This window comes from Pogonomyrmex barbatus, unplaced genomic scaffold (assembly GCF_055798465.1).
Source record: "Pogonomyrmex barbatus isolate J1 unplaced genomic scaffold, ASM5579846v1 scaffold1, whole genome shotgun sequence".
Classification (NCBI taxonomy): Eukaryota; Metazoa; Arthropoda; class Insecta; order Hymenoptera; family Formicidae; genus Pogonomyrmex; species Pogonomyrmex barbatus.
In genome coordinates, this window is record NW_028297098.1 from 22,679,820 (window position 1) to 22,705,414 (window position 25,595).

The following is a 25,595-nucleotide window of genomic DNA, read 5'->3' on the forward strand; positions in this document are numbered from 1 at the left end:
TCCGATGAGAGAGAGAGAGAGAGAGAGAGAGAGAGAGAGAGAGAGAGAGAGAGAGAGAGAGATGTAGAATCTCATATTTAAAGAATAATTTCTCTCTTCTCTTGAATTTTATATCTCACACACGACTCTCTCTCTCTCGTCAAATCGCGAATCGCTCTCTCACGCGAAAAATTCAGAGTGAGAGCATTCCTCTCTTTCTCGATAAGATGAGCAGGTATAATAAACGATGCGTGGAGTTCCAACGGGCAGATGGAGCGCCTCGACGGCCTATATTCGCGGCTTATTTTAGAACTTTACCGAGTGGAGCCAAGCGTGCTTGCACGCACGCATACGTGTGAGAAAGTGTGGACGCATGCACCGATTGCGACTCGCTGGACATCATGCGTGCGTGCGTGCGTGCATACGTGCGTGCATGCGTGCGTGCGTGCGTGCGTGCGTGCGTGCATGCGTGCGTGCGTGCGTGCGTGCGTGCGTGCGTGCGTGCGTGCGCGCGGGCGTGCTCGCTCGCCATGTGCTATAAGTAGAGTGTACGATCCGTTCTGCGGTCGCCGCCGTGTCGCGTTATCGAGTCTATCGATATCTAGGAAACGAGAAGCTTAAGTAAAACTTCGAGGCAATGTTTCTATCCCCTTTTTAATGACAGATTCAATTTTCCGACTATTTACGGTTTAGAAATTAGCCGTGTGCTAGTCGTTGCCCATTGCGAGTAAAATCTCCTTTCGAAAATGTAATCACTCTGTTAATCACCGTCACGCAAAGATTTAATTTCTTGAAATCTAATCAGAAGAAGAGTCGTTGAATCAGATTTTAAGTTAACAATTCGCTGGCAGACTGTCATCTGTTCGAATTGTAATTACTTAATTCTTCTAGTCTTCCATTCTTCTAGTCTCGTCACTGTATTTTCACCAAAAAGAGGTGCTCGTATTATTAATTTTATGCAAATTCCACTTCTACATTTATCTATATAATTTCTATGTGTACGATAAAATGTTATTTAAGTTTTATATTGCATAACGATCCAGTATGATAAAATGCGGTGCAAGTAACAGTGATATAAATAACAGTAACTCTTGCTGATGGGAAAGTTTTCGCCGTTCATGTACGTTCATGCACATTCAATCAACTGACCGAATATGTTCGGGAAGGGTGACTTGAAAAAATATCGTTGGTCACGCGTACGCAAACTGGCCTACTTTTTCGTCGTCGAGAGCTCGATCTCTGGTATCGAGAGATTCCAAGCATATCATCCGCATATGCGTAAGTCGGCCTTTAGGCGCCAGTTGGCTAGCGAACGGCATTAAGCTGTCGCCTAGCTATAAGAAATATTAAAAATAGCAAATGACTTCTAGTCACCGCTACAAACTAAAATTTTTAAAATTTAACTCGGTAGTATTATTTAACTGCAATATCGCAGATAATTAATTATTTAAAAAGAAATTCGACGTTAAGAATGACGATCATGCAATATATAATTAACATTGTTGTTAAATAACTGATAAAAAAATCATACTTTAACGCTGGAAACAAGTTACGAAGTCTTCTCGAAGGATTTTATTCCATTATTTAATTATGCAAGTCGAAAAGCAATCGACTCGTGATATATTATTCACAAAACTTGATGATATTGAATAAAGAAATCTAATTTTCTTGAAAATTTACGAAATATGATTTTAAATTGGAGAGGTCAAATCTAAATCAATTTTTCAACTTGTTAACTTTTCAATTATTTATTTTATTTTGTACAAGCTCTATAATATATTAGTAATAATACTAGCTTAGATGAGATAAAATAGACATATTAATATATTTTCTTAGCATTGAATTTAGCACTGAATCTTTAGTATCGAAGTGTTGTAATTTGACTTGTATTACATATTCGAAATAAAACGTTGTGAATTCCATTTGTATGTCTGTTCATAAACTCGTGAATACTTTCTCTGCATCTTGCAGAGTTACGGAACGACGAATCGTGAAAATATCATCGTATGATACAGTTATAACAGAGCAAGCGAAACTGGCTGACAGTGCGCCGAGAAAAAAGGTTTCCGGCTCATAGATTTGGAATTTCGCGGTTGGCTGTTGAGCAATGCGAGCACGTTCATATCCATTATGAAACTACGAAATACGATAAATTTTATATATATATACATATATATATATATATATATATATATATATATGCACGCATATGTATGTATGTACATACATACATAATATATATACATACATAATACATGTATATATATATATATATATATATATATATATATATATATATATATAAATATACATATATAAAAATATGTATAAATAAGTAAAATTATGATCTATAAAATGCACAATTGTAACTCAGAGAGATATCAATCTCTACAGATAAAGCAATAAAATGTGTCCGCAATCTTCTGCCAATGTTTTAAAAATATCTGTGAGTCAAATCAGAATGTCTCTCGAGAATAGTTCACGTGGTTAAATGTCGAAGATAATTTTGCATGTGCCTCATATCGAAACAATCTTATCAGAAACATTCTATAATAGCATATATAAAATTTTAAGATATTTAATGTGGTTAATAATATCCGTGAGTGAAAGTAATACCGTTCGATTAATAATTAATTCGTGAATAATTAAGAATATTTAAATCATTCCACGCAAAAAATATTGAAAAAAATTACTAAAGATATTCAAATATAAAAAATGATTTTTACAGAATTAACAAAAGTATTTACATGTATCACAAAATTAAATAATATATATAAAAGATGTACATTCCTTCTCATTTTATTCGTAGCAATCACATTTCATCACATTAATACAAGGAATAATAATTTTGAAGCAACTGTTTTAATATATTAAAATGCTGTGTAAAACTAATTTGCAATAATTGCAAGATTACAAGACAAAGCACGGTTTGGCACGGTTCGTTATGATACACGGAAAACAAAGCTTTTGTTCCTTTTGAAACGCAGTTAACGCAGCCACTGAGAAAACGAGACTTGCACTCTCAGTGGCACGGTCAGCTATGACTAGCTAATAAGATGACTTGTGCATTTTATCCGCGTGCATCACTACGTGCTCAGCAAGTGCAACCGCACTGAGAGTAGTCGCCAAATGTCAGTGTTCCAATCCGCTGCGCAGGTTTAAGGTTGCTCACACGTGCACAGGTACTCTCGTATTTATTCTGTTTGGGATTTATATCACAAACGAAACGATATTGAGCCATTAAGATGTATCATACACTTATCTCTTACAATCTTTTGTCGGTAGTAGTCAATAGTAATAATATTAAGTAATAGTCAGCAATTATCTTGTTAGTAGTCAAGCGAACTGGACTGTTTTTATGAAATCCGTACGAGATGAAACTCCCTTTAAATTCTCCGCAGATTTATAACATTTGTAAATATTCATTTAATTTAACATAAAAATGAATGGAATTTAACCTGCAAAAATAATACTGGAGTCTCTGCACATACGACAAATTTATTGTCGTATAATGTAATATATTAAATGTGAAATGTGAATCCTTATGACATATGCAAGTATAGAATGAACATTTTCTTATGGTGTAAGATTTTATATTTATATTATAATCGTTTAAATCTAATTACATTTTAATTACATCCTTAAAGTAAAGAACGTTTAAAAAGGTTAATAATGAGGAAATTTTCTAGATTCTCCAAAGAACTTTGATCGTATAAATCCTCACGCGCAAAGAGAGTAAGATATTTTGGTTTGTATGCGTTTCTATACGGATTACAAGGCAGGTATAAAAGCGCAAACTAAATATTATGAAGGTATATTATAACGCGAAACGTGAACGCGGAAACGGACGCGTAAAAATACGCCGGCGGATATATTTACCCTAAAATTTTAATCAACCGTTCAGCCCGACAATAGCGAGAGCGTACCAGTCACAAATATTTACGCACGTCAAGTGTAGACACATTCAGAACGCACGCGGCCGGCTGGATATCAAAAATAAATAAAATATCGGGTCCGGGAACATTTTTATTAAAACGCCGCGGCGCTTTATCGCTCGAAATTATCGTCGTCGACAACTCTCTATATCCGCCGCTAGAGAACCAAACCGGCATTTGCTTTTTAAGCGCCAATCACGAAGGATCGTTTTAAGTCGATCTTGCCTCTTGCGAAAGCAACCATACGGAGGACTTTCCTGTGTCAGTCATACATTTATGGAAAAATCCAAAAATCTATACGCACATATTTGGATCTACGATACGAATGAACACACGCATGGTTCACATACACATACATACATACATACATACGTGCGCGCGCGCGCATCATATGCGGAACACGCGTGAATCGTACGGATCGCACGCACATTCTCTTGTGAGACTGAAACGAAGTTCGCCTTGACTGAAGAAGAGTCTAATACCGTGACGCAAGCAAAGTGCGTAGGCCAAGACGTCACGCATAATATATCTAGCGGGTGTCCGCTCGCGAGCTGACGATCGATTGATTGACGAGATGTTTAGTTGGGAAGAGACATATTATCATACTGATCGCATAATTGCGAATTTCGATATTCTCACGAGGCGCGAACGTACTATTACGGAATTACGGGATGAAGTCCGCGTAATTTTTGGAATATCACTTGTTGTTGTTGGAAGTACGTGAAGTGTGATGACTATTTGTCAAGAGCAAATTGAAGCGCCACTTACACAAGGATCATAATGTTCTACCAAAATGAGTCGGTTATATAACGGTTCAGTTGTTCAGAGATTTTGGAACGAAATGGAAGAAAGCGGAGATAAAAGAGATGAAAGATATAATTAATTCATACTGGATTAGATTCTTATAAGAAAAAGATTCCTCTGATATCGCGAAGAAAAGAAGTCAATGTAAAAAGAAAATGTTCGTGGATGGCTTTAAGAATTGGAAGCTCAAATTCCAACTCACGCTAACTCCGAAATCGTAAATGAAAAGAAAAATCTAACTTAATTATAATCTATCGCATCACTTTAAGATATTTAAGTATCTTTTTCATAATTATTACTTTTATTAAGTTATAATAATGAATGGTAGAGAATAAAAATATAAAATAATAGAGAATAAAATTTAAATATTTTTTTCACATAAATTCTGTTTATAAAAATAGAGTAGAGAGACATGAGATTATTCGTGTGATAACACAACGATGTCTCGCGTCTCTTAATAAAAAATTTAACTCAATATGGATTAGATAAATATAATTTTATAATTATATTTATTAATTTATATTTTAGATTACGTTTATATAAAATTCGAATCTTCAATTACAACTGGAATTATTAAGTTCCCAAAAATGGGACTTTATAGTAAGGATTAATTCGGCCGCAGTTTCCAATATCGATTTAATTCCTGTTCGCGACCCACATACGCGAAATTATGTAATGAAAAGCGTAAGACCTAAGTGTATTAAAAAGCAGCCGGGCGGTTATCGATGCGTGACACCGAGAACCTATCACGGTCTACTTAACGATGTCGATCGTTGTAAAATCAATTAAATCACTCTTAACCATGATTTTTCCTTATTTCTTCCCGTTTTATCCGTTCGTCTCACTGTGTCACTATCCGCCGTTGCGTTCAATTGCCCTTACCACATTATATCAATTTTTCATCAGATTAAGTCATCGTAAATATAGCCATCGATTATGAAACTTCTCTGCATGTTTAAAAAAAAATCGGGAAAAAGGAGAGGTCAGAAGATTTATTACATATATATATCTTATAATATCAATTTTCTCAATATGTAAAATAAGAAACGGTTAATAATAAAAGAAAGATCAAGCAAGTATAAATTATATTATTAAGGTACAGAATGTTTCAAAATTATCACGTGTCTCTCCAATCGTGAATTTTAGAGGAAAATGACGATTTTTATTGATGCGTGAGTGCGTGCGTGCGCGCGCGCGCGCGCGCGCGCGTGTGTGTGTGTGTGTGTGTGTGGTATCGATAACTATGAAATTATTCAACGTTGAAAATTTTAACGATGTTATAAGGACGAGAGGGGGAGAAAAGGAGAGGCTGAAACCTACGCCGATTTATGGATCGTGTGCGCAATTACGACTGAAACGCGGCAGACAGGTTTTACTGCAAACGACCGGTCGACCAATCGCAGGGCGCGTACGAAAGGCGTGCGTGAACGTCGTGGTTCGATTAGAATTTCTAATGAAACAAGCTGTAGTATGCGCGCTTATACGCGTTAGAAACGCGTAGCCGTCTTGCTAAGTCGCATCGGATATAAATATTGCTCACGTATTCCGTGAGCACTTTTCCACATTTTCACGCGGGTATCGTGCACCATCAGTTGCTTAGCTTGGCGTCAAAAAAAGCAAACAGTTGATTTTTTTAATATTTTGATAACATTATATAAAAAAATATATAAAAAAATTTATATATAAAAAAATATAATTATGTTATAACTTAAAGTCCTAGAAAATTTTAAACTGATTCGCTGAAATCCTATCGCTACTTCAATATAACATAATATTATACATAATATTATACAAAATTTTTAAAAAGTATTCCAAATACACTTATTTAAAATTATAATAACAAAATTTATATTACACACACACACACACACACACACACACACACACACACACACACACACACACACACACACACACACACACACACACACACACACACACACACACACACACACACACACACACACACACACACACACACACACACACACACACACACGTATACGTATGTACATATATGCACACATGTAAATTCCAATTCTTAATTTATTTTGTCTCGATTACAATTTGATAAATTTTGAATTTTATCTTATAGAGAAATCTGAGAGAGTAGAAATCTTTATTTAAAAATATTCTATTAATCTCCTTCAGATTTGATTCCCTTTCACATTTTGTAAAATGTATACATTCTCTATTAACTATTCTCTATTTTACAATTCAATAATTTCACAAGCTAAATTATAAATTTCTTAGTTCCAACAACTTGAAAGGAACAAATTCCTCTGAAAAACTTTAAATTATTTTATTTTATTATTCTTAAATTTTGAAAAGGTTAGAGGTTTTGAAAGTTTTCGTAAAGGTAGCGGAGAGAGGAGAAGGACGTCTTATCGACGCGTTCGTATGAAACATAAGATAGGCAAGACGCATAATGAGAATAAACGCCTAACGGCTAAGGACAGCTAGCTTGGAGGCTGGTGTTCGATCCTGAATAATTCATCGGAAACGCACACTCGATTAGGCAAGACCACAAACCCGGTCACCCCCGTCTAGAAGGCGGTCGGCGCCCTTCTTCGTGCTTCACCCCGTAGACCGGCTGATGTTACTGCGACGTTATAGTTACGTCGTTACACTTATGAAGGGCTGGAGAACTAGGGAGATTCAGATCGTCGTCAGGCACCGTTCCTTAATGCGTGAAATCAAATGGAAAAGAGTTATAAATTCTAAGATCAAGATTTGTCACTCTCATGAAAAATTCGAGTAAATAAGAGAATTTTTATTTCAGTAAAGATAGTAGGATAATTAATTCTTGGAAATTTTGTGTCTCTCTCTCTTAATTTTAATTTTATTGTTATTTTTCGATAGATAATTTAAATAGTGTGATTTCCTGATTATCTTTTAGTAGTCGTGATTTTCCTTACAATTTGTTTTGCTTCCTTTATAAACAGATTTCTTGCGATCAGAGTATCTTACGACGTAATGTTTTCGAAAATAAAATGATGCGACAAAATAAAAAAATTAATCACAAAAAAAGGAATTTTAATTGCCGGAGGTCTGCAGAAATAAATTCCATATCAGTTGTGGTTAAGATACTTTCTCTAGATTATTTTTTCTTAGACTAAGGTTGTAATAACAGTAATAGGATAATTGACCATGGAAAGGAAACTCTGATTTCCGTAGACATGCGAGTTAACGTTAATGTATAGGAAAAAGAGGCAGTTTAAAAGGACGTTGACAATTTATGTGAAAATTCATTTATGAGGAATTGCTGCCATAGTATACTTTGTAACTAAAGCGTGCGTGTCAAGCAATAATTAGAATCGCATATTGACGACACATGTTGCGACAAAATATGCCATGTTACGTGTGGATATTTTTTATGAATTCTTTTCGTTAAATATTTCCATAATCCAGGCACCGAAAAAATTAAATTCCATATAGTTCCTGTAACAATTACACAGAATTACTTACAATCAGATAAACTATTTTTACTTGAATTTTTAATTTTTATTACATCTCATCTTAATTTTAAATTCGGGTAATTTTACATAGAAATCTCTCTAAATAAATAATTTACATGGAAAGCATTTTCCTTTCATAAAAAAAAAAAAAATTAACGCGAGAAATATTTCTATAACGAAACGTCATGACACAAATTACTGAGGAGCATTTAAGATTTATGTCGGATCATTAGCATAGTCATCGCGGATTAAGGTTACAAGGTGGTAAGGGAGGATTACAAATCTCTTTGGGAAGTAAAACACGGCGGCAATTTTATATCCTGCCCCGCCCCCTCCCGCGAACATTACTCCCGATTAAGGGCAGCAGTTGAACGCCGAGATGCTCGGGCGACTCGTTCTTAATTTCCTGCGAGCCGGAATGCCGTTATTGACCGGCGTGTGCCGTTACGACAGTCGCGCACGTGTGCACGACGTGCGCGCGAAGGAAGCCGCGATTCTATTTATGCAATCCCTGCATCTTCCGCCCCTCCGGCGGGATCCTTTTGGTGCCTTCGCGCCGTCCGCCCCTTCCCTTCCCTCGTCGAGGCGACATCGCGACATTTCTGCGCGGAGGAATGCACACCCGGCGGCATTCCTCATCGGCATTAACGGAGAAAACGTCGAGGCCGCCGGGTTCCACTCTCACGGGCTCGGGAGCAGGCTACGGAAGAGGCTGCGAAGTGACCAGAACGGGTACCACGCGGAGTTAACCGAGGAGAGTGGGGGGAACTCTCGCGGAACGAGCTTCGAGTCGCGGCGGCGTCACGTCGGTCAAACATGCTCGCGATCGAATTTACGTATTCCGAAGTTCGCGCACATCGGTCGAAGTTTTGCGCTCTTCGGAGTTTTCTATCAAATTGGATATGCTGTTGACCGAAATGTGTAAGAATATATATCGTATATGATCTACTGCTCTCGTCGATCTCTTTAACCGAGACACCGAGATAACTCCAGGATACAAATGAAGAAGTTTGTAACAAGTGTTATTGGAATTCCGTGGTAACTGTGGTAACGTGAAACCGCGGGCATGTCGCGGTTTTCTAGAATAAGAACCCGATCGAACGTTTAATCGATAGATCGAGATGCTCACCGTCGAGAACCGCAGGTTCCGTAAGAAAGTGGGTTAAGAAGTCTCAAGAAGCGTTAGGCTTCTTTTATGCATACGCTTTTTGCGATGTCGGCGCTGCAACAGTCGACGGTCATCACACAGTTTGAAGATAAAGCGGGGGGGATCGATTTACACATACTCGTACGACAAGTGCATAGTACTCCCTTCTTTCGTAACATTAAAGTTTCGATAATGATATTAGACAATTGCGAATTTAATTTGTCAGGAATTATAAGTCATTAATCATAAATACACGAATATTCGTCCACAACATATGAGATATATTTTATAGATATATTTTATAGATATATTTTATAGATATATTTTATAGATATATTTTATAGATATATTTTATATTTTTATTATTATCAATATTATTAGCTATAATCTATAATAATAATAAGTAATTAAAGGACATGGTATATTAAAATTGACTCCCTTTGAAAGGACATTCTTCGCACATGTTTCTTCTTAAAACGTTAAAAGGTCTTAACGTCTTTATAATCCTTTTTTTTTTATGCGTCAAAGTTATTTTAAGTTTCGTTTGATCAACTTGTTTAACTTCATGCGATCGTAACTCAACCTAAATACTTCAACGGGGGCGCTATCCAATTGCATTCAAAACTACATTTGTCCTTCCGAGAAAACGAATAAACGAAACTTTCCAAAAGTGGAACGCCGGCCAAGAACGTACCGATTCATCTTAAATTTCGCAGTCGACGAGACATATCGTCGCTACTTTTATATTCATCCCTACACTAGCAGTGACACTAACGGCAATCTTGCGCGCGGCCTACAACCGTGTCATCCCTGCTGATTTTCCCGGTAACATCGGCGATTCTGAAATGTATAGTTCAATTCCTTTTTGGGTCAGGAGAAATTAATTGGCCGGAGCACTGTTAAATTATAGTAGTATTACATCATTTTGCCATTTTATGAATGGTCATTAAAGACAGCCATTTAATTGAAGAAGATCGTACATAAAATCAATGACAACGCGATAATAAATTGTGTATTATAAAAGTACCATTTTGAAAAGATTGGCATAAAGAGAAAAAGAGAAAGAAATATGAGATTGCAATATCGGAGGCTAATATAGTAATTTTTTATATATTATTTAACAATATTTTCACAAATATTTTATTTAAAATTATAACGGTCAAAGTTTGGACAGAAAATAAATTGTGATCACACAATACGCCTCTTCAGTTAACCATTTTTAAGTTCTCTGCTGCAGGTAGCGCAAAAGGGTTGAGCCTTGACCCAGAAAAAAAGCTCGAGCCCTTTTCATCGAGTGATGTCGACTCGTACGTTCCACTGAGGGAATACACGTGGATGCACATATAACTTTTTTTTTTTAATATAAAGCACCGAGGTCAAACAGATTATAAACGTCGGTTTAGGATTTCGCATGTTTTGAATTTTAAATCCTTACGCATGCTTATGCGCACATACGAGAATAAAAAATTTTTAAAAATCGAAAAATTATAATTTATAATCATGAATCTGTAATATTGCAATTTAATTAAAAATCTTCAAAATGTTAAGTATCCTTTTAGTCAAATTAAACTATCTATAAATTTTAATAATATCTTTTTTAATTTTAATTTTTTATTTTATGAAAAAATTATAGCTTAAATTATAGCTTAGCTTAATTAAAAACGTAATAAAATGGCTTTGAATATCACATTTTAACAGGCTAACTGAAGGATTAAATGACTCGCGAGCTCTTTTGCTTACTAATGTAAGATTGGCGATGATCCAGCAATACTCGAAACTTTAATAAACCAACCGTTCGGCGTCCAATTACGTCAGTCATCGTCTGCAGAATGTAATTAATTTTTGACACGTGTGGCACGTCTCTCTTGTCGTAATCGATTCACCAAGATTACAACGATGTCACGATTAAATGAAGATTAAGCATTTTGTTCTCTACTAATCGTATCTGATATATACATTTTACTACATATATCAAATTTTCTATTTTTAACAAAGTACTAACTATTTACTAACTATTTTTAATGTCTCTTATTCTTATTAATGAATTATTAAGTTATTCTTAATAATTATAATTTCTCTTTCTATATTTCAATGACTTCATATATCATTATAATAATGTTGACGAATAAACTGGATTACTCTAAAACTCGAATGTCTTATATCATTCAATCTTAAATTTTTTTTATTACCGATAGTATTTTCGTCACTTAATTAATTATAAAAAAATATATATTACAGGAAATGATTATGTTACAGAATACAGTGACCAACTCTTATTTTAGCAATAGTAAGCTTAAACAATTCATAAAGTTTAATATTCATAATTTCCGAATTTCTCGGAGAGTCTATCTAATTAATAAAAAGAGCAATCTGCCGCCACGTGTGCGAATTAAATCTTGACCTATGTGATGTGAAAACTTAATAGAAAGCATTGATGTATTCGTCGCCCTAAACACCGCTCTACGGTATCTCCCCCACGGTCGATAAAAAGTCGAGTATTCATCAGCCTTCATCATCGATAGGCGCGCGGCCGGGTGTGAAGGAAGAAGGTGTGCGCTCACAGACGTTCAAGTGGGGCAAAAGGGAACCACTTAGCCGAAACTGCAGGAGTCTGGGAGTCAGCAGCTATTCGGCAGACGTCACTGGCGCCAGTGGACTACCTTAAAGCCCGGTCACCCCCTAGCCGCCTGCCTTCGTCCCTGCCGCCGACAATCTCATTCCCCAAAAGCGTCGCAAGAATTATAAAGTTGGTGGAGGAGAAAAGAGAAAGGGACGGGGAAGGGGACAGGGGAAAGAAAAGACTTCTTCTCTTGCCACCCAACCTTGTCAAGCGAGCGACCCGTCCTCTCTCATTCCGCAACTTACATGCTCTCTACCTCGATCTATCGTTGCATCCCTTGGTCCTCTCTCCTATCTCTCCACTTTGCTCCTATTCTTCGCTCCTGCCTCTTCCTTCCCGCGCGCGCGTCGCGCTCTCTTCTTTCCCTCCCGGGTGCTTTTTATTTTAACTTGGAAGTTTTCGCGAAGGAACTGATCGGGGGGTGAGCGAGTTTCGAGTTTCGACCGCGAGTTTACGAGCGGCATGGTTCCGAAAATCTGTTCTCCATTAGCGCGACGCCGACCGGAAGTCGTTCAATTAGAGTCATGTACCGTGTGATCTCGAAATAATCTGGCGCTCGAGAGATTCCATTGTTATTTCGGACGACAAAAGTTTCATCGAGCGCGCTGTCGTTTAATGAGGGACGCTTCTCGTAGTTTCGCAGTTTCCGCTCCGTGGCTGAGACTACTCTCGCGAGTAGTTTTACAGGGCGATGGCGGGATAAGGCCGGACTTCTCCGGTCGTTCCTTTATCATCGCGCTCGATAAAACGGAGCGATTCTCGGATTATCACGTTATCAACTCTCTTCTCGTTATCCGTCGTTTGAGAGAGAAACGGCTACCATTTCCTTACTGTGTTAGATGTAGGAAATAAAATGGAAATAATTATTCAGTCTGATTTTATACAATCGGAGATATTAATTAATTATATAAAACAAATATATTTCAGCATAAAAATGCCAATTATCACGGGTCGAGAGAATCCCAGAATCTCCATGCCAGATGAATTTATTTCAGCTTACCGCCTTAGGTAGAATTTTAGCCCGTAAAAATGATTGAAAATATTTTCTCAAACGGTAGGAGAAATTTTTCCATATTGTGCGAAGAATTACCGCAGAATTTTCCCTGTCACCGTCACAGCAGCATCGCCGCCGCGTTGAAACGTCCGTGCCTCGGAGCGCGTTTCTTACGCGTCGCGCTGCGTTTCGCTCGTTGCGGGCACGGCGGTATCGGTTTTATCCAAACCCTCGAATTTATGCCCTTTCCGCCAGACCGGTAAATGGATATACAGTTGGATGAAAAAAAAAAAAGGAGAAGAGAGGAGAGAATGCGAGGGAAAGAGAACGGAAGAAGAAGAGAAAGAGAGAGGAAACAAAAAGACATCGATCCCCCAGAACTAACGGAGATCGGCATGCATACCGGTTTCATACGTACAACAAACTACTGGAACGGCCGGAGGCGTTAATATACCGGGGCGTAAGCCCGGGGGCGGTATTTTTTCGCCGCTCGCGCGCGTTCGCCGCTCTGAAAAATATTTTTCTGAAAGCTAATATCTCTCTCGGGCCGATATTCCGCCGTGTAAATAATATCCGCGCCCGTAGGGACAACAAAGTAGGCTGTCATGTGAGTGCAATCGCCAAAAGAGGTTGTCCGGGGGAAAAAAATGAGCCGCTCGCGTGGCCAAACGCTGGCGTCATTTTTTCTCGCTGTCTACTCGCCCGTTTTCCATTTTGAGCTTTGCTGCCGTCCGACGGATGATGCGCAAAATCAAGAAAAATCAGTGAGTGACGAAAACGAGGCTTAAGTCGAGATCGGTTGCACGGTTTGACGGTGGCATGAATGAAAATGCATATACACGAATGTGATATATATCTGTATTCGACAGAAATATTATTTTCTATCGCATTGGTTTGTTACATTAAGTTAATTTTATTCCTACTTTGTTAACTTTAATTATTTAATTCTATATATTTTTATCTTATTGTAAAAAAGATAAACGTAACATCGCGATGATATGCGAACCGTTATAGATTTGCGAGTAAATGGGCGATCATCGCGAATCGTGGGCGATTACGCTTCATTCATACGTTTCCTCTTGCAACACTCGAAAAACATTATTGCGTCGATCATGCAACCGCTCAGATTGTGAGAGGAAGCCAACATCCAGCCAGCTGTAACTGGACCACTGGAAAGCAGACGCTAGAACGCGATTATTAGTGTGTAATTAATATCGTCGAACGTTTATCCGTGCATTCCCGTAGCATTTTCATCCTCATTAGTGTGAACAACGACGACCACGACGAGGACAAGGATAGTCGAGATGGTAGGATAAAGCTGTAATTACATCGCACCTTTGTACATGTACTAAAGATTAAAAGGCACCGGTAGCGAAGTCGGAGTTGTTTTAGTCACTTTGTTGCGATATACTAGCAGCAAAAGCGATTTTCTCCGAGAAATCACGTTACATTTTTACACCATCCCCCTTCTTCTCCTCCTCTTCCTCCTCCTCCTCCTCCTCCTCCTTCTCCTCCTCCTCCTCCGTCACCAAAAGAGAGAGCGAGACGTGAAAAAAGGAGCCGACGTAAAAGAATGTGAAAACGTTTTAATTTTTATCGCTTACAAAGCACTCCGCTACCAACAGAAAGAAACAGATCGCATTATCCGGGCGCGATTGCCAGTGTAATTTCGTGTAAATTGTCCAAGGTCGTTGCAAAGCGACGTGAATATTTGAGCATGCCGTAAACGAATACTCTGGGAAATGATGAAGAAGGGATTATCGTCTCGTCGTAAGCGCGTGAACGGTCAAACATTTGTGAATTTGCTGCTTTTAAAACAATTTTACTTTCTAAAGCGTGAGTTGTATTAAAAACACAGGTACACCTTTGGTATTTTCCATCTAACCAATTTTATTTCCAGAAAATCAATTTTCTGATTACACTTCTATACAATTTTCTGAAACATGTAACTTGTAGCTTCCTTTCATATGCTAAAAATTAAGCTACTCTTTTCAAAAATATCGTCTATTAACAATACGCTATTCGGATCATGGACCAATGGATCTCTTATCTAAGATACATCTTTTCTTATCTACTAAATGAAATCTACATTCGGACGTGCGTACGAAATGGAAAAAAAAAAAAAATGGAAAATTCGCATTTACAGCTAAACGAGTGACATGAAAACGCGCACTACTCGGGCCTCGAAAGAAAATCGAGACTTCGCAAGTGTTTTTTCGCTAACGCTTAATTGCTCACCGTTTCGTTTCTTCATCAAACAGAATGCCACTGTTTTCATGTGATCGCGATCAGCAATATTGTGTTAAGGCTTTCCATAAAATTCACGGCCCGCGGCGATGTAATTGTTATCGCATCCAAGTCAATAGCGATTTCGCACAAAACACCGTCGGAATACGGGTTTTCGCTATATGAATGTGTCGGCACGTACGAAATAGCGAAAGGTGGGGATACAGAGGGCCGAGAGGCTCGGGGGACGGAGGTACAAAACGTCGAAGCGATTTATTAAATACCATACGGCTGAGCACTGTTATGACACGAGTATGCAAATATTATTTTGCGTGCACGAGGGGACAATCAATGACCCGCTCTCTCTCTCTCTCTCTCTCTCTCTCCCCCTATTCCCTCTTGCGTCCACCCGACTATCTTCCTCCCTTCGTAGTTTCATGATCGAAAACGCGACGTGAGAGAAAGTTCACGAAAGATCCTGAGAGAAGTACCGGATGATTAATCAGCCACGCGAGAATGATATATCGATTCGCGGACTCTAACGTCTAACAGATGGATGACATAGATTTACGTCTTTCCTTTATTTCACGACTACATAATGCATTTGAGTAAAGCTATCGCCTGGAAATTAGTCCAAGTTCCTTCGTTTACAAAAGCCGATAAACTAGAATAAACTACTTTTAATTATTGACCACTCGTGGAACATTTAATCTCAAAATATGAAATGAACATTAAATATATATCAATATCGATAGTAATTTTTTTCTTTACTGACTCCAAATAATAAAAAATATAAAATGAATAAAAATCTTGCACGGATGATCTTATGTAGAATCGTTGTAAATTGAACTCTGCTTAAAGCTATTATCACCGAATCATAGTTAAATCCATGATTTTTCTACAATTTTTTTCTAACAATCTGAATACGAATCTTGGCCTGGATTCGATTTTCGAAAATCCAAATGACTAACGACTACACGATTTAATCTATCGACACTCGGCCTCGATATATAACAATTGTGATTACCAGCAACTTGAAAATCAAGAAACTCAAACTCAAGGAACTCACCGATGAGCTGCCCTTCGGTCGTCCCGCAGAAGTTATCCAGCGATCCGTCGGACAACGGCAGCATCGGCAAGGACGACGGGGGTGTCGAGGGCAGAGGGGTTAACTGCTAGTGAACCCACGAGGGGGTCGCGGCGGGGGTCGCCGCATTCGTGCTTACGTAGACGCCCGGCGCGTTGCCGGTCGTCGTGCCGATGACGACACCCGTGTTCTGGGAGACAACGCCGCCATTCTGGCCAACGACGTTACCATCGCTGACTTGCACAGTACCCATCACCCCCTGTTGGAAGTTGAAGTCCAATGTGCCGCCCATCGACAATTCGTGCCTGATTACCTGCAATTCACGTACCGCGTGTCACGCGTCTGTATCTATCTCTTTCACGAAACCTCGATTTTTTTCTACAGCAATTTTTATCCAAGAATATAAATTTGTTGAATTTTTTGCAGAATTTAAACCAGATTTATTTTCTAAAATTGTTGTGTAACTATTTCTACCAAACTTTTTTCTGTGTTATGTAAAGCAGATAAAATTATGTACATAGCATTATGATTTCTTAAAAATTAATAATATCGCCTGCTAATATTTGGATATTACACTAAAATAAATTCTTTGAATAAGGATTAATATTTTGCGTGACAATCAAGATATAAATTCTACACTTTTTCTCTTTTAATATAGAAAACCTCTCCCCTCTTTGGGTAATCGCATGTGTGACAAATGATTTTTTTAATTTGAAAATTTTGCAATTTTTCTAAAAACTTATTTGTGGCATGAGAAATAACGGATCTTGCGATGGGAATGTCAGTAGTGACAGACGATGCATGATCAGACTTACTTCTTCAACGTTGCAATCAAAACCGCCATGCATCGCCTCGATGTTGATGTTAAGGTCATCGAGGGCGGAATGGTTGAGCGCACCCATCAACTGACCCATCATCGTGCTAGCTGGGGGGCAAGGTGTCGGCGTATGGGGTGGACTAGGTCCAGCTGGTCCAGTTTGTGCCGGCTGATGTTGCGGCTGATGCTGAGGCTGATGCTGAGGCTGATGCTGCGGCTGCTGTTGCTGTTGTTGTTGTTGCTGTTGCTGCTGTTGACGTTGCGTCTGAATCATGTACTGCAGCGTCTGTTGCTGATTGCTGCCCAGTGTCGTAGGAGTGGGCTCGTTCTGCTGATACGATGGCGACATGCCGGACGGTGACATGCCAGGACTCAGGTTCTAATTTGCGAATTTGTAACAAGAAAATGCGATGAAAATAAAATCGTAATCATAACAATTTATGGTATTTGTGGTTGTAATTTATTATGTGTACGTACAAATATTTCGACTAATCTAATAATTTATAGATAAAATGTGAATTTATTTCTATAATTATCGGTATCGTAAAATATGCCACTGTTTATACTCATACTTGTACAAATATCAATTTTCCATATTTGTTATTCTTTATATGTCTACTCTAATTCATTAGAAATGTAATGAATCTCGAAAAATTGAATCTGTTTGAAAAAGATATGACACATATACATCTCGCAGGATTAAAATAACTAATTAATAGAAATTAAAATAAATCAATTTTAGCATAATTTAATCTTAGCAAATTTGATCTCTTAAAAATTGATCAATTACCACGGACAGGTTGTTCTGAGTTTGGCCTGAATGTGTTTGCATTTGTCCGTTATCAAAAATACGTTCCAATACAATTCCATAAGCGTATGATGCTTTTTTAAGCCAGTTTCAATAATAAAATGTAAATAAGCTTCCATCGCACCATCGCAAATCTTTTCACACAAGACAACAAAAATATTGTTATAAAAATATCGACGTCGTGGAAAATAACGAGCTCAATTTCCATAAAGAAAAGATTCCTCAACTTCTTTAACAATAATTTTTCAGTTAGATCGTATTTATACTTAATCTCAAGAAATAATTAATTTTCAGAAATATTTATTTATCATTTCGATCATCATTGTAATTTCGTTAACATTATCCTTTCTTTTTAAATCGTACAGAAAGCGACATACGGATATATATATGTATATATGTGTGTGTGTGTGTGTGTGTGTGTGTGTGTGTGTGTGTGTGTGTGTGTGTGTGTGTGTGTGTGTGTGTGTGTGTGTGTGTGTGTGTGTGTGTGTGTGTGTGTGTGTGTGTGTGTGTGTGTAAAACATCGCGATCCTTATTGATTTTGCAACATTGCCAGGCCGAACATGCGCAACATAAAAACGCTGACGTCCTTTGTGGAAGGCTGTGATATTCTCGCGCGAAAAATCCGCCAAAAATTTCGGACTCACCATTTGACAGGCGCACGGCTGCAGGCCATGGATTGGGCATCTTTGCTGGTTGGTCGGCTGCGAAGTAGGTGGCAGGCCATAGGATGCAGATGATGACGTGCGTAGGCCGTTATTTCTCTGGTACTGCGTTTCGTAGTAAGGCGGCGGTGGGCCCGATTGCTGTTGGTGGCTGGCCGGCGGTGATGTCTGGTACATTTGGTAGGGTTCCAGTTTCATCGTATCTGCCAGGTTGCCTGCTAGGATCGTATCTGCTGACGAGCATGATGCATGTTTTATTCGCATTATTGGACAGATAAAGCGCAAAAAATTAATTTTATCTTTAATTTCAATTGATTAATCCGATTATTATAATAATAACATAAAATGTGTAAACGATATATTGATACCAGCCAAGTACATGTTAACAAACAAGCAAGTAACATAGTCAATTTTTCGGCAAGCAGGATCTTAGTTGCTAAATCTTTTGTATAAAATAAATTCAAATAATCATATCACCAACTATGTGCCACTTAAATAAAATGTGTAATTTGTATTTAACGCTGTTTTATATAGCTAGAAGATGTAAATTTATAATATATAATAATATATGGAGAAATTTATAATATATGGAGATAAATCCGAAAAATATTAAAATATAAGGGAGAAGGAAGAAAAAAATGTAAAAGGAGAAAGTGAGATTAATATTAGATATATACCTAATTGCTGTTCTGGGCTGTAAGAAGATGCATAGGTTGGTGTCCAATCTGGTTCCCCGAGAACTGCTGGGATAGGACTTAATCGGCCACATGAAGAGGCGTTACTCGAGGCGCGAGGACTTGAATGACAAAACAATTAATTTCGTCTTCCTTTTGAAATTTATTAATCATTAATCTTTAATTAATTTTCCATAACGTAGATATTTTTATGATTATAGATTAAGTGATGTAGATACATGCGTACACACTTAAAATATCTTTAATATAATTATAATATCTATACCTTTGATATTGCCATGAAAATGCCATTAAAATTATTGTTTTATTCTTTTAATTAACATTTGCGAACTCCAAATCCTTTCAAAATTACACAAAAATTAGTCAACTCTAATATCAATTAACATGATAGTTTATGGAAAAGCAGCGCATAGTTCCAAATAACTTTTTGATTATAAATCTTTGCGCTATACAAATTTTACATTTTACTCCTAAATACGAAAATTAGAACATACCGGAAGTCAGAGGAGAGTTGGAATCCGCTAGCAGGCGGCAAGGGGCTGTCTGGGAACAAATCTAAACCTTCTCCGACGCTGCTGCTGGGACTGGACGTGGGTTCAGCTAGCAATCCGCCATTTCTTATAGCTTCGGCGATCTTCTTCGAACGGCCGCGTCGTTTCTCTAGACTCCCGGTGCTCTCCATGGTAGTAGCTCTGTGCAACAAGCACGATACACACGGTATTCTCGACAAGTTCGCGATCAAGAAGGACAAAGAGAAACAGGACGAGAGGAAAATTGTCCGCAAATCTGAACTTACCTGCGACGGGCGGATTTGCCTGGCTTGGCATCGCGATTGATCATCCACCAAGAACTCTTACCGGTGCCTTCGTTCTGCACTCGCATAAACCTACTGTGCAGTGACAAGTTGTGACGTATAGAATTCTGCAAACAGAAAGAATAACATGGTTTATTATATAATAAAACAGTAATGCTAAGAAAAAGGAAAAAAAGAAATAAAATATTTCTTAAACCACGCATTACAACGAAGTCAGAATCGAATAACAGTTAATAACAATAATTTGTTATTAATCAATTTTATTTCCTTATATTATTTTACAATTAAAAATAATGTAATCATTGAAGTGCTATTTTTGTGCTATTTTTATGCTATTTTTGGACTGGAAGTAATAAAGAATAAATTTTAATATCAGGAAATTTGTAATTCAAGAGATTTAAATATGGCTTGTACTCGACAGTATTAGAATATACATGACTTGTACTCGACAGTATTAGTAATACTTTTGTAAATTGATTAAGACCCATTCGGGGGTCTTAATTCATTTCTTCCTGAATTTTTAAATGCCTTTTCGTATAAATTATAGGAAATTTATCTTGTTCGAACGTATATCTTTCGTAGCGAAATAGAGTCTATACTCTCGACATTTACGTAAAAGAATACAGAAATACATGAAAAAAATCAATTCGCAAAGAATGAATCATAGAAGCATAGAAGCATTTTATAGTTCCCCATCGTCTCTCCTGCCTTCTTCATTAGGCAAATTGAATCGGCTAGGGATATAGGAGTTGGATCTTCCGAAAAATTTCGGAAAGCTTCTATCCTAATACGAGAATACCCGTGTCGCGAAGCGATAACCATTTCCTTTCGTCTTCGTCTCCCAATACGCGAATCGGCGAGACGAACGCGCGCCGAAGGAAGATGAAATACATACACGCAGAAGATGGCGTGATAAATAAAAATGGCTTCTTTAAAATGGCCGTTATATCGCGAACGAGACAGGCGGAAGTTGACGCGAAGTATTTCGAGCAACTTTCTCAAACTCGCGCCACGACGTTTTATCGTTTCGTTAATCACCCTCCTAAAACATAGTCGCAGATTGTTGGCCTTTAAATGGATAAATATAATAAAAATAATCACAAAAATCCATCTCTGATAATATATTATTATTATGAGATTATTGAACAAAGAAAATCTTTAATTTTGTGAATATATAGAATATCCAAAAATTTCTTGAAAAAGGAATATTTATATCTATCTATATTAATCTCTACATCTATCTATGAATAGTTTATTTTTATAACGCTTTATGACAGTTTGGCAAGTCATAAAATTGCAAGGTATTTATCATCTGTTACGTTCAATTTACTTGGACGTCTGACATGTGCACCGGGCGCTTTAACATCCAAAAATTTATAACGTGGAAATGTAAGCGATGTATCCTTTACTGCCAGAAAGAAATGGCTTGCCTTCATGACGCACATCGCGTTCGTTGCTTCCACCCACAACATGTCCCTTTCAATATCAATTCGCGAAAAAAGGGAGCCACATCCGTAGGGCGGTGTGCGGCATGTTAGCAAGTTTCGCTTGTGTTGCTGATGCGACACAATGCTGCAGTCCGAACGACCGTATAACGGACGGAGTAAAGCTTAACAGACCGGCACGAATCCTTTTCCTTTTGTTTCACCGGTGCCGGTTTCCCATTTCGATAAGCTCGTCAAATTAGCTGGTCGCAAATGAGTTCCGCAGTATAAATCTGAACTAGTCTAGTTATTTTTATCGCGGCTTAGGCATCTTCCTGCCTTTACTATCCGACACTCTTTTCAAACTTGACCGATCGTCTCGCCGGACCTCTGAATACACGGAAAGACGAAAGTATTTATCGATAAGTTTGAGAAGCTGTCGGGGAGAGAAGGGGGGAGGGGGTATCGCGCCAGCAGGATGCTTTTACGATCGCCAGCGCCAGACTTCTTTCGCTTTAACCCCTCGCGTGAGAGACTCACGCTCGAGGGAGAGACTACCCCTCCGATGGGGCGATCAGCCATTTCAGTCGTGCAGTCGCGGACTGTATAGCAGGACTTTATAACCCTATCATCAACCCGCCTTTATCGGCGCGATGCTTCGAAGATGAAGACATTTTCGGCGCCACCGTTCTGATTTTTCCATCCAGCCGAGTTCTTGCGAAGGATTATACCAGCAAATTTGAAGGATTTTAATATCTATAGAACTTATTACAGAAGAAGTAATTCAAACTGAAACTTTTAAAAGTTTTTATAATCTTCTGAATGAAAATGTAGAGCTGTATATGATATCTCAGCACTAAAATAACATTATTTATTTACAAAATAATTTTACTATAATATGAAATTAAATTTTATTTAAAGCGAATCTCTAAAAAAGGTAGAAGTTTAGAAAAAATTTGTTGAACAAAACTTAAAATTAGTAATTTTAATTTATCAGAAAACTTTGACACGCTGAGATAAAAATTAAAAGACTTAAGAAGCAGATAATCATCGGAAGATGCTAAATTCGTCGAGAAATGCCATCGTCATTCTCTTGGTATTAATTAGAATTATGCAAAGTACAACTAGAACTCTTCAACGATTAGAGTTTAATTAAATTTACCATCTATATTCATAATATAACTAGAGATGTTCTTCAGAGAAGAAGCTGTTCTATCGAGATTGGTTGACTGAGTTTCAAGATAGAGATCACTTCGTCGATTTTACACGAGGCAAGAGAGCGCAGAATGAGCTCCGTTCTTGTTCTCTCTCTTCGGGTTCCGACTGTGATTCTCAGCCACCGATAAAGCCCGGCACTTTCGTTCAAAATCTTTATAAACTGCGCGGAAACGGCCTTCGTTGTCCAGGAGCGAAAAGAACGCGACGAAGATGGCAGCGCGCTGTCATCAAGATGAGCAAGACTAAAGGTTATCTCGCGTTCACAATATAATGTGTAATATATAAAAATATATATTACGTATATAGAGAAAGATTCTGTTGTTTAAAGAGTTATTGTGTTTCTCTTAAAACTCCAATTCTCGGCAGAGATTAGCAACATAGATCGATGTTCTTTTAACAAGTTTATTAAAAAGATATATCATTAAAAAAAAAAAAATTTTAACTCAAAGAGGCTTGACATTTTTAAAACGCTTCGACTTTTTTCACTTCCCTTTCTTATCAAGTGACACTTCAGGAATCTGATCGCATGTTTTTAGTTCCAAAGTTCACTGCGATTTCTACACGTATTCGTCCTTTTTATACTTGTATGACATTTGCTAGCGCATAGACCAGAATATCTAAGATAAGAAATGTCGAAATCAGCGGTAAGAAATCGATAATTACAATTGTTCATAATTTCTTCAATTCAAGAGCAGTAAGGCATCTGGGGCATCTAAGCAAATAACAGAAATCGAAAACCAAATTCTACGTCTCTTAAAAAATTGTCATTTAGAATATCTTATCTTTTGAAAGTACTTAATGAAGAATAAATCGCAAAAATGTTAACATTCAAGTCCATGCAGAAATATAACTAGCAAACAAATGATATGTGAACACAACACGCGGATTTTTTCATCTATATCATATTTGTTATGGCAAATGGAATCTTGCAGAGCAGAATGTGACCGAGATAAATAGAGGAGATGATATAAGACCAACTTATGTCGATCGCACTTATATTTCACTAACGTTTTATTTTATAAACATTACTAAGCTTCGCATAATTTATCGCATGATAAAGAGCTCTAAACTTGCCACTGATAAAAGGCACTTATCGCGTTTTGGTCTGTGTGCATAATATCGCGACGCGTTTAATGCGGAACGAGGACGGCATTCTTGTTGGCGATCAATTACATCTCGGTTTCGACAGATTGCAAATGGCCTTTCCGATACCGGGGGTACGCGGAAACAAGCGGGCGATCGCTCGTCACAGGGAATTTGCGATGATGATTGGCGGCGGCCAAGGAAAGGGACGGCTTGAATAATAAATTACGATCGTTAGGTAACTACAAGCACGGAAGCTTTAATTCTTAATGCGCGCGTGGAAAGAAAAGAACCAGGTCCGGCCGGAATGAACGATTTGTCTCGATCGCCGAGCTTCGAGGATGCGCTCGCTCGATGATTCAACATGCATTCGCATTTCGCGATCTGCATGCGTCATTTCGTACCGTCAAGCGCATGAAAAGAAACGGGAAATTCGCGAAAGAAATTACGTATTGAAATAGAGAGCTGCAAGAAGGATTCTTTCCGACATATTCTTGACATTTCCCATTTGACAATCTTGCGTTTAGGCAAAAGAAAAAAAAAAAAAAAAATTACGAAAATTAATAATTACAAACTTTTGCTATCATATAATTAATATATGAAAAATGTGTTAATGATATTAATAAAATATTAATTAATCACCTCAACATGTCACATTTATAGAATAGAAAAATTTTCAAACTACGTAACGAATATATCCAAATTAAAATTTGAATATTAATAATATAGTTAATAATATGATTAATTTTTATTAGAGAAAAGATACATAATGATATTGTAAATACTTTGTCACTTATCTGCTTTATTTCAATTTAACTAAACTATCTATTACCATATTACGCGAAATATCTCTCTCAACATATCGAAGTGTAACAACAGTTTTTTTTTAATCCGTATGTAACGGGAAACAATTATAGATAGAGCGGACGATTATAGATAGCCATGTAATCGCGGAAGGAAATAGAGTTCTACATCAATTTTTACGGACGTGGTTTTTATCTTGTCATGATGTATCTTATATTTCTGAAAGTCTTTCTTATCAGAAGGACGTAGATACCAAAGTTGTGGTTTGTGGGCAGGCTGAGACCGTGCGTGTATCTTATACAATGATTTTCATCGCGCAATAAAAAACCCTCGTAATCATGTTCAAGATATATAATACATTCTAACTTTAAAGGAGAATACATATAAAACTATCGTTCGAAATTATCGTTCTAACAGGAACTAAAATTCTGAATTTAAAGTTTACATAATTAATTTTAATTTTTAAACTAGGATAAAGGAATTCTATTAACACAACTTAATCTAATAAAGTTATTTAATAAAGTATAAAATAGTAACCCATGTAAATCGTTAACGCTTTTTATACAGTTAATTATATCGAATTATACTAAATATCTGCTTAATTTAATTATACAAATTTTAACTTTTCTCTTGCAAGTAGATAAAATGAACTTTGTTCAATAGGTACTTTCTGAAATTAGACAAAAGTATTTTTTTACCAAGGCAGTAGAGATTTCCCTTTGATCTCAGTTTTTAGTGTACAGTGAACTCGAGTTCTGAACTTATCTCAACATAATTTAACAAATTGCGCCGTTAGAAATTTAAAATCTATTGCTTTCAAGAAAAATTGTGATATAATTCATGTTTAATTTTAATATGAATCTTGCAAATTAATAATGTCACAAAATTATATAAACTATTTAAATAAATTCTAGTCTTTCTGTAATAATCCAATTTTAGTTTCTTCGCAGTTATCAATTAAAGAACAATTTAATGCAATTTCTCAAAAAAGTTAATTTCAAAAATTATAAATATTAA

The 25,595-nt window shown here is 37.1% G+C and overlaps 1 protein-coding gene across 1 annotated transcript; it reads right to left on the reverse strand.

Annotated features, from left to right (window-relative positions):
* Positions 1-14,802: 14,802 nt before the first annotated feature.
* Positions 14,803-20,183, reverse strand: foxo (forkhead box, sub-group O). The gene is made up of 6 exons (XM_089070331.1): positions 20,032-20,183; positions 19,730-19,927; positions 19,218-19,336; positions 18,523-18,773; positions 17,066-17,446; positions 14,803-16,563 (listed from the first exon to the last, which is right to left on the reverse strand). The coding sequence occupies exons 1-6, from the start codon at positions 20,115-20,117 to the stop codon at positions 16,339-16,341; spliced, it is 1,260 nt and encodes a 419-aa protein (XP_088926457.1). The 5' UTR covers positions 20,118-20,183; the 3' UTR covers positions 14,803-16,338.
* Positions 20,184-25,595: the final 5,412 nt, after the last annotated feature.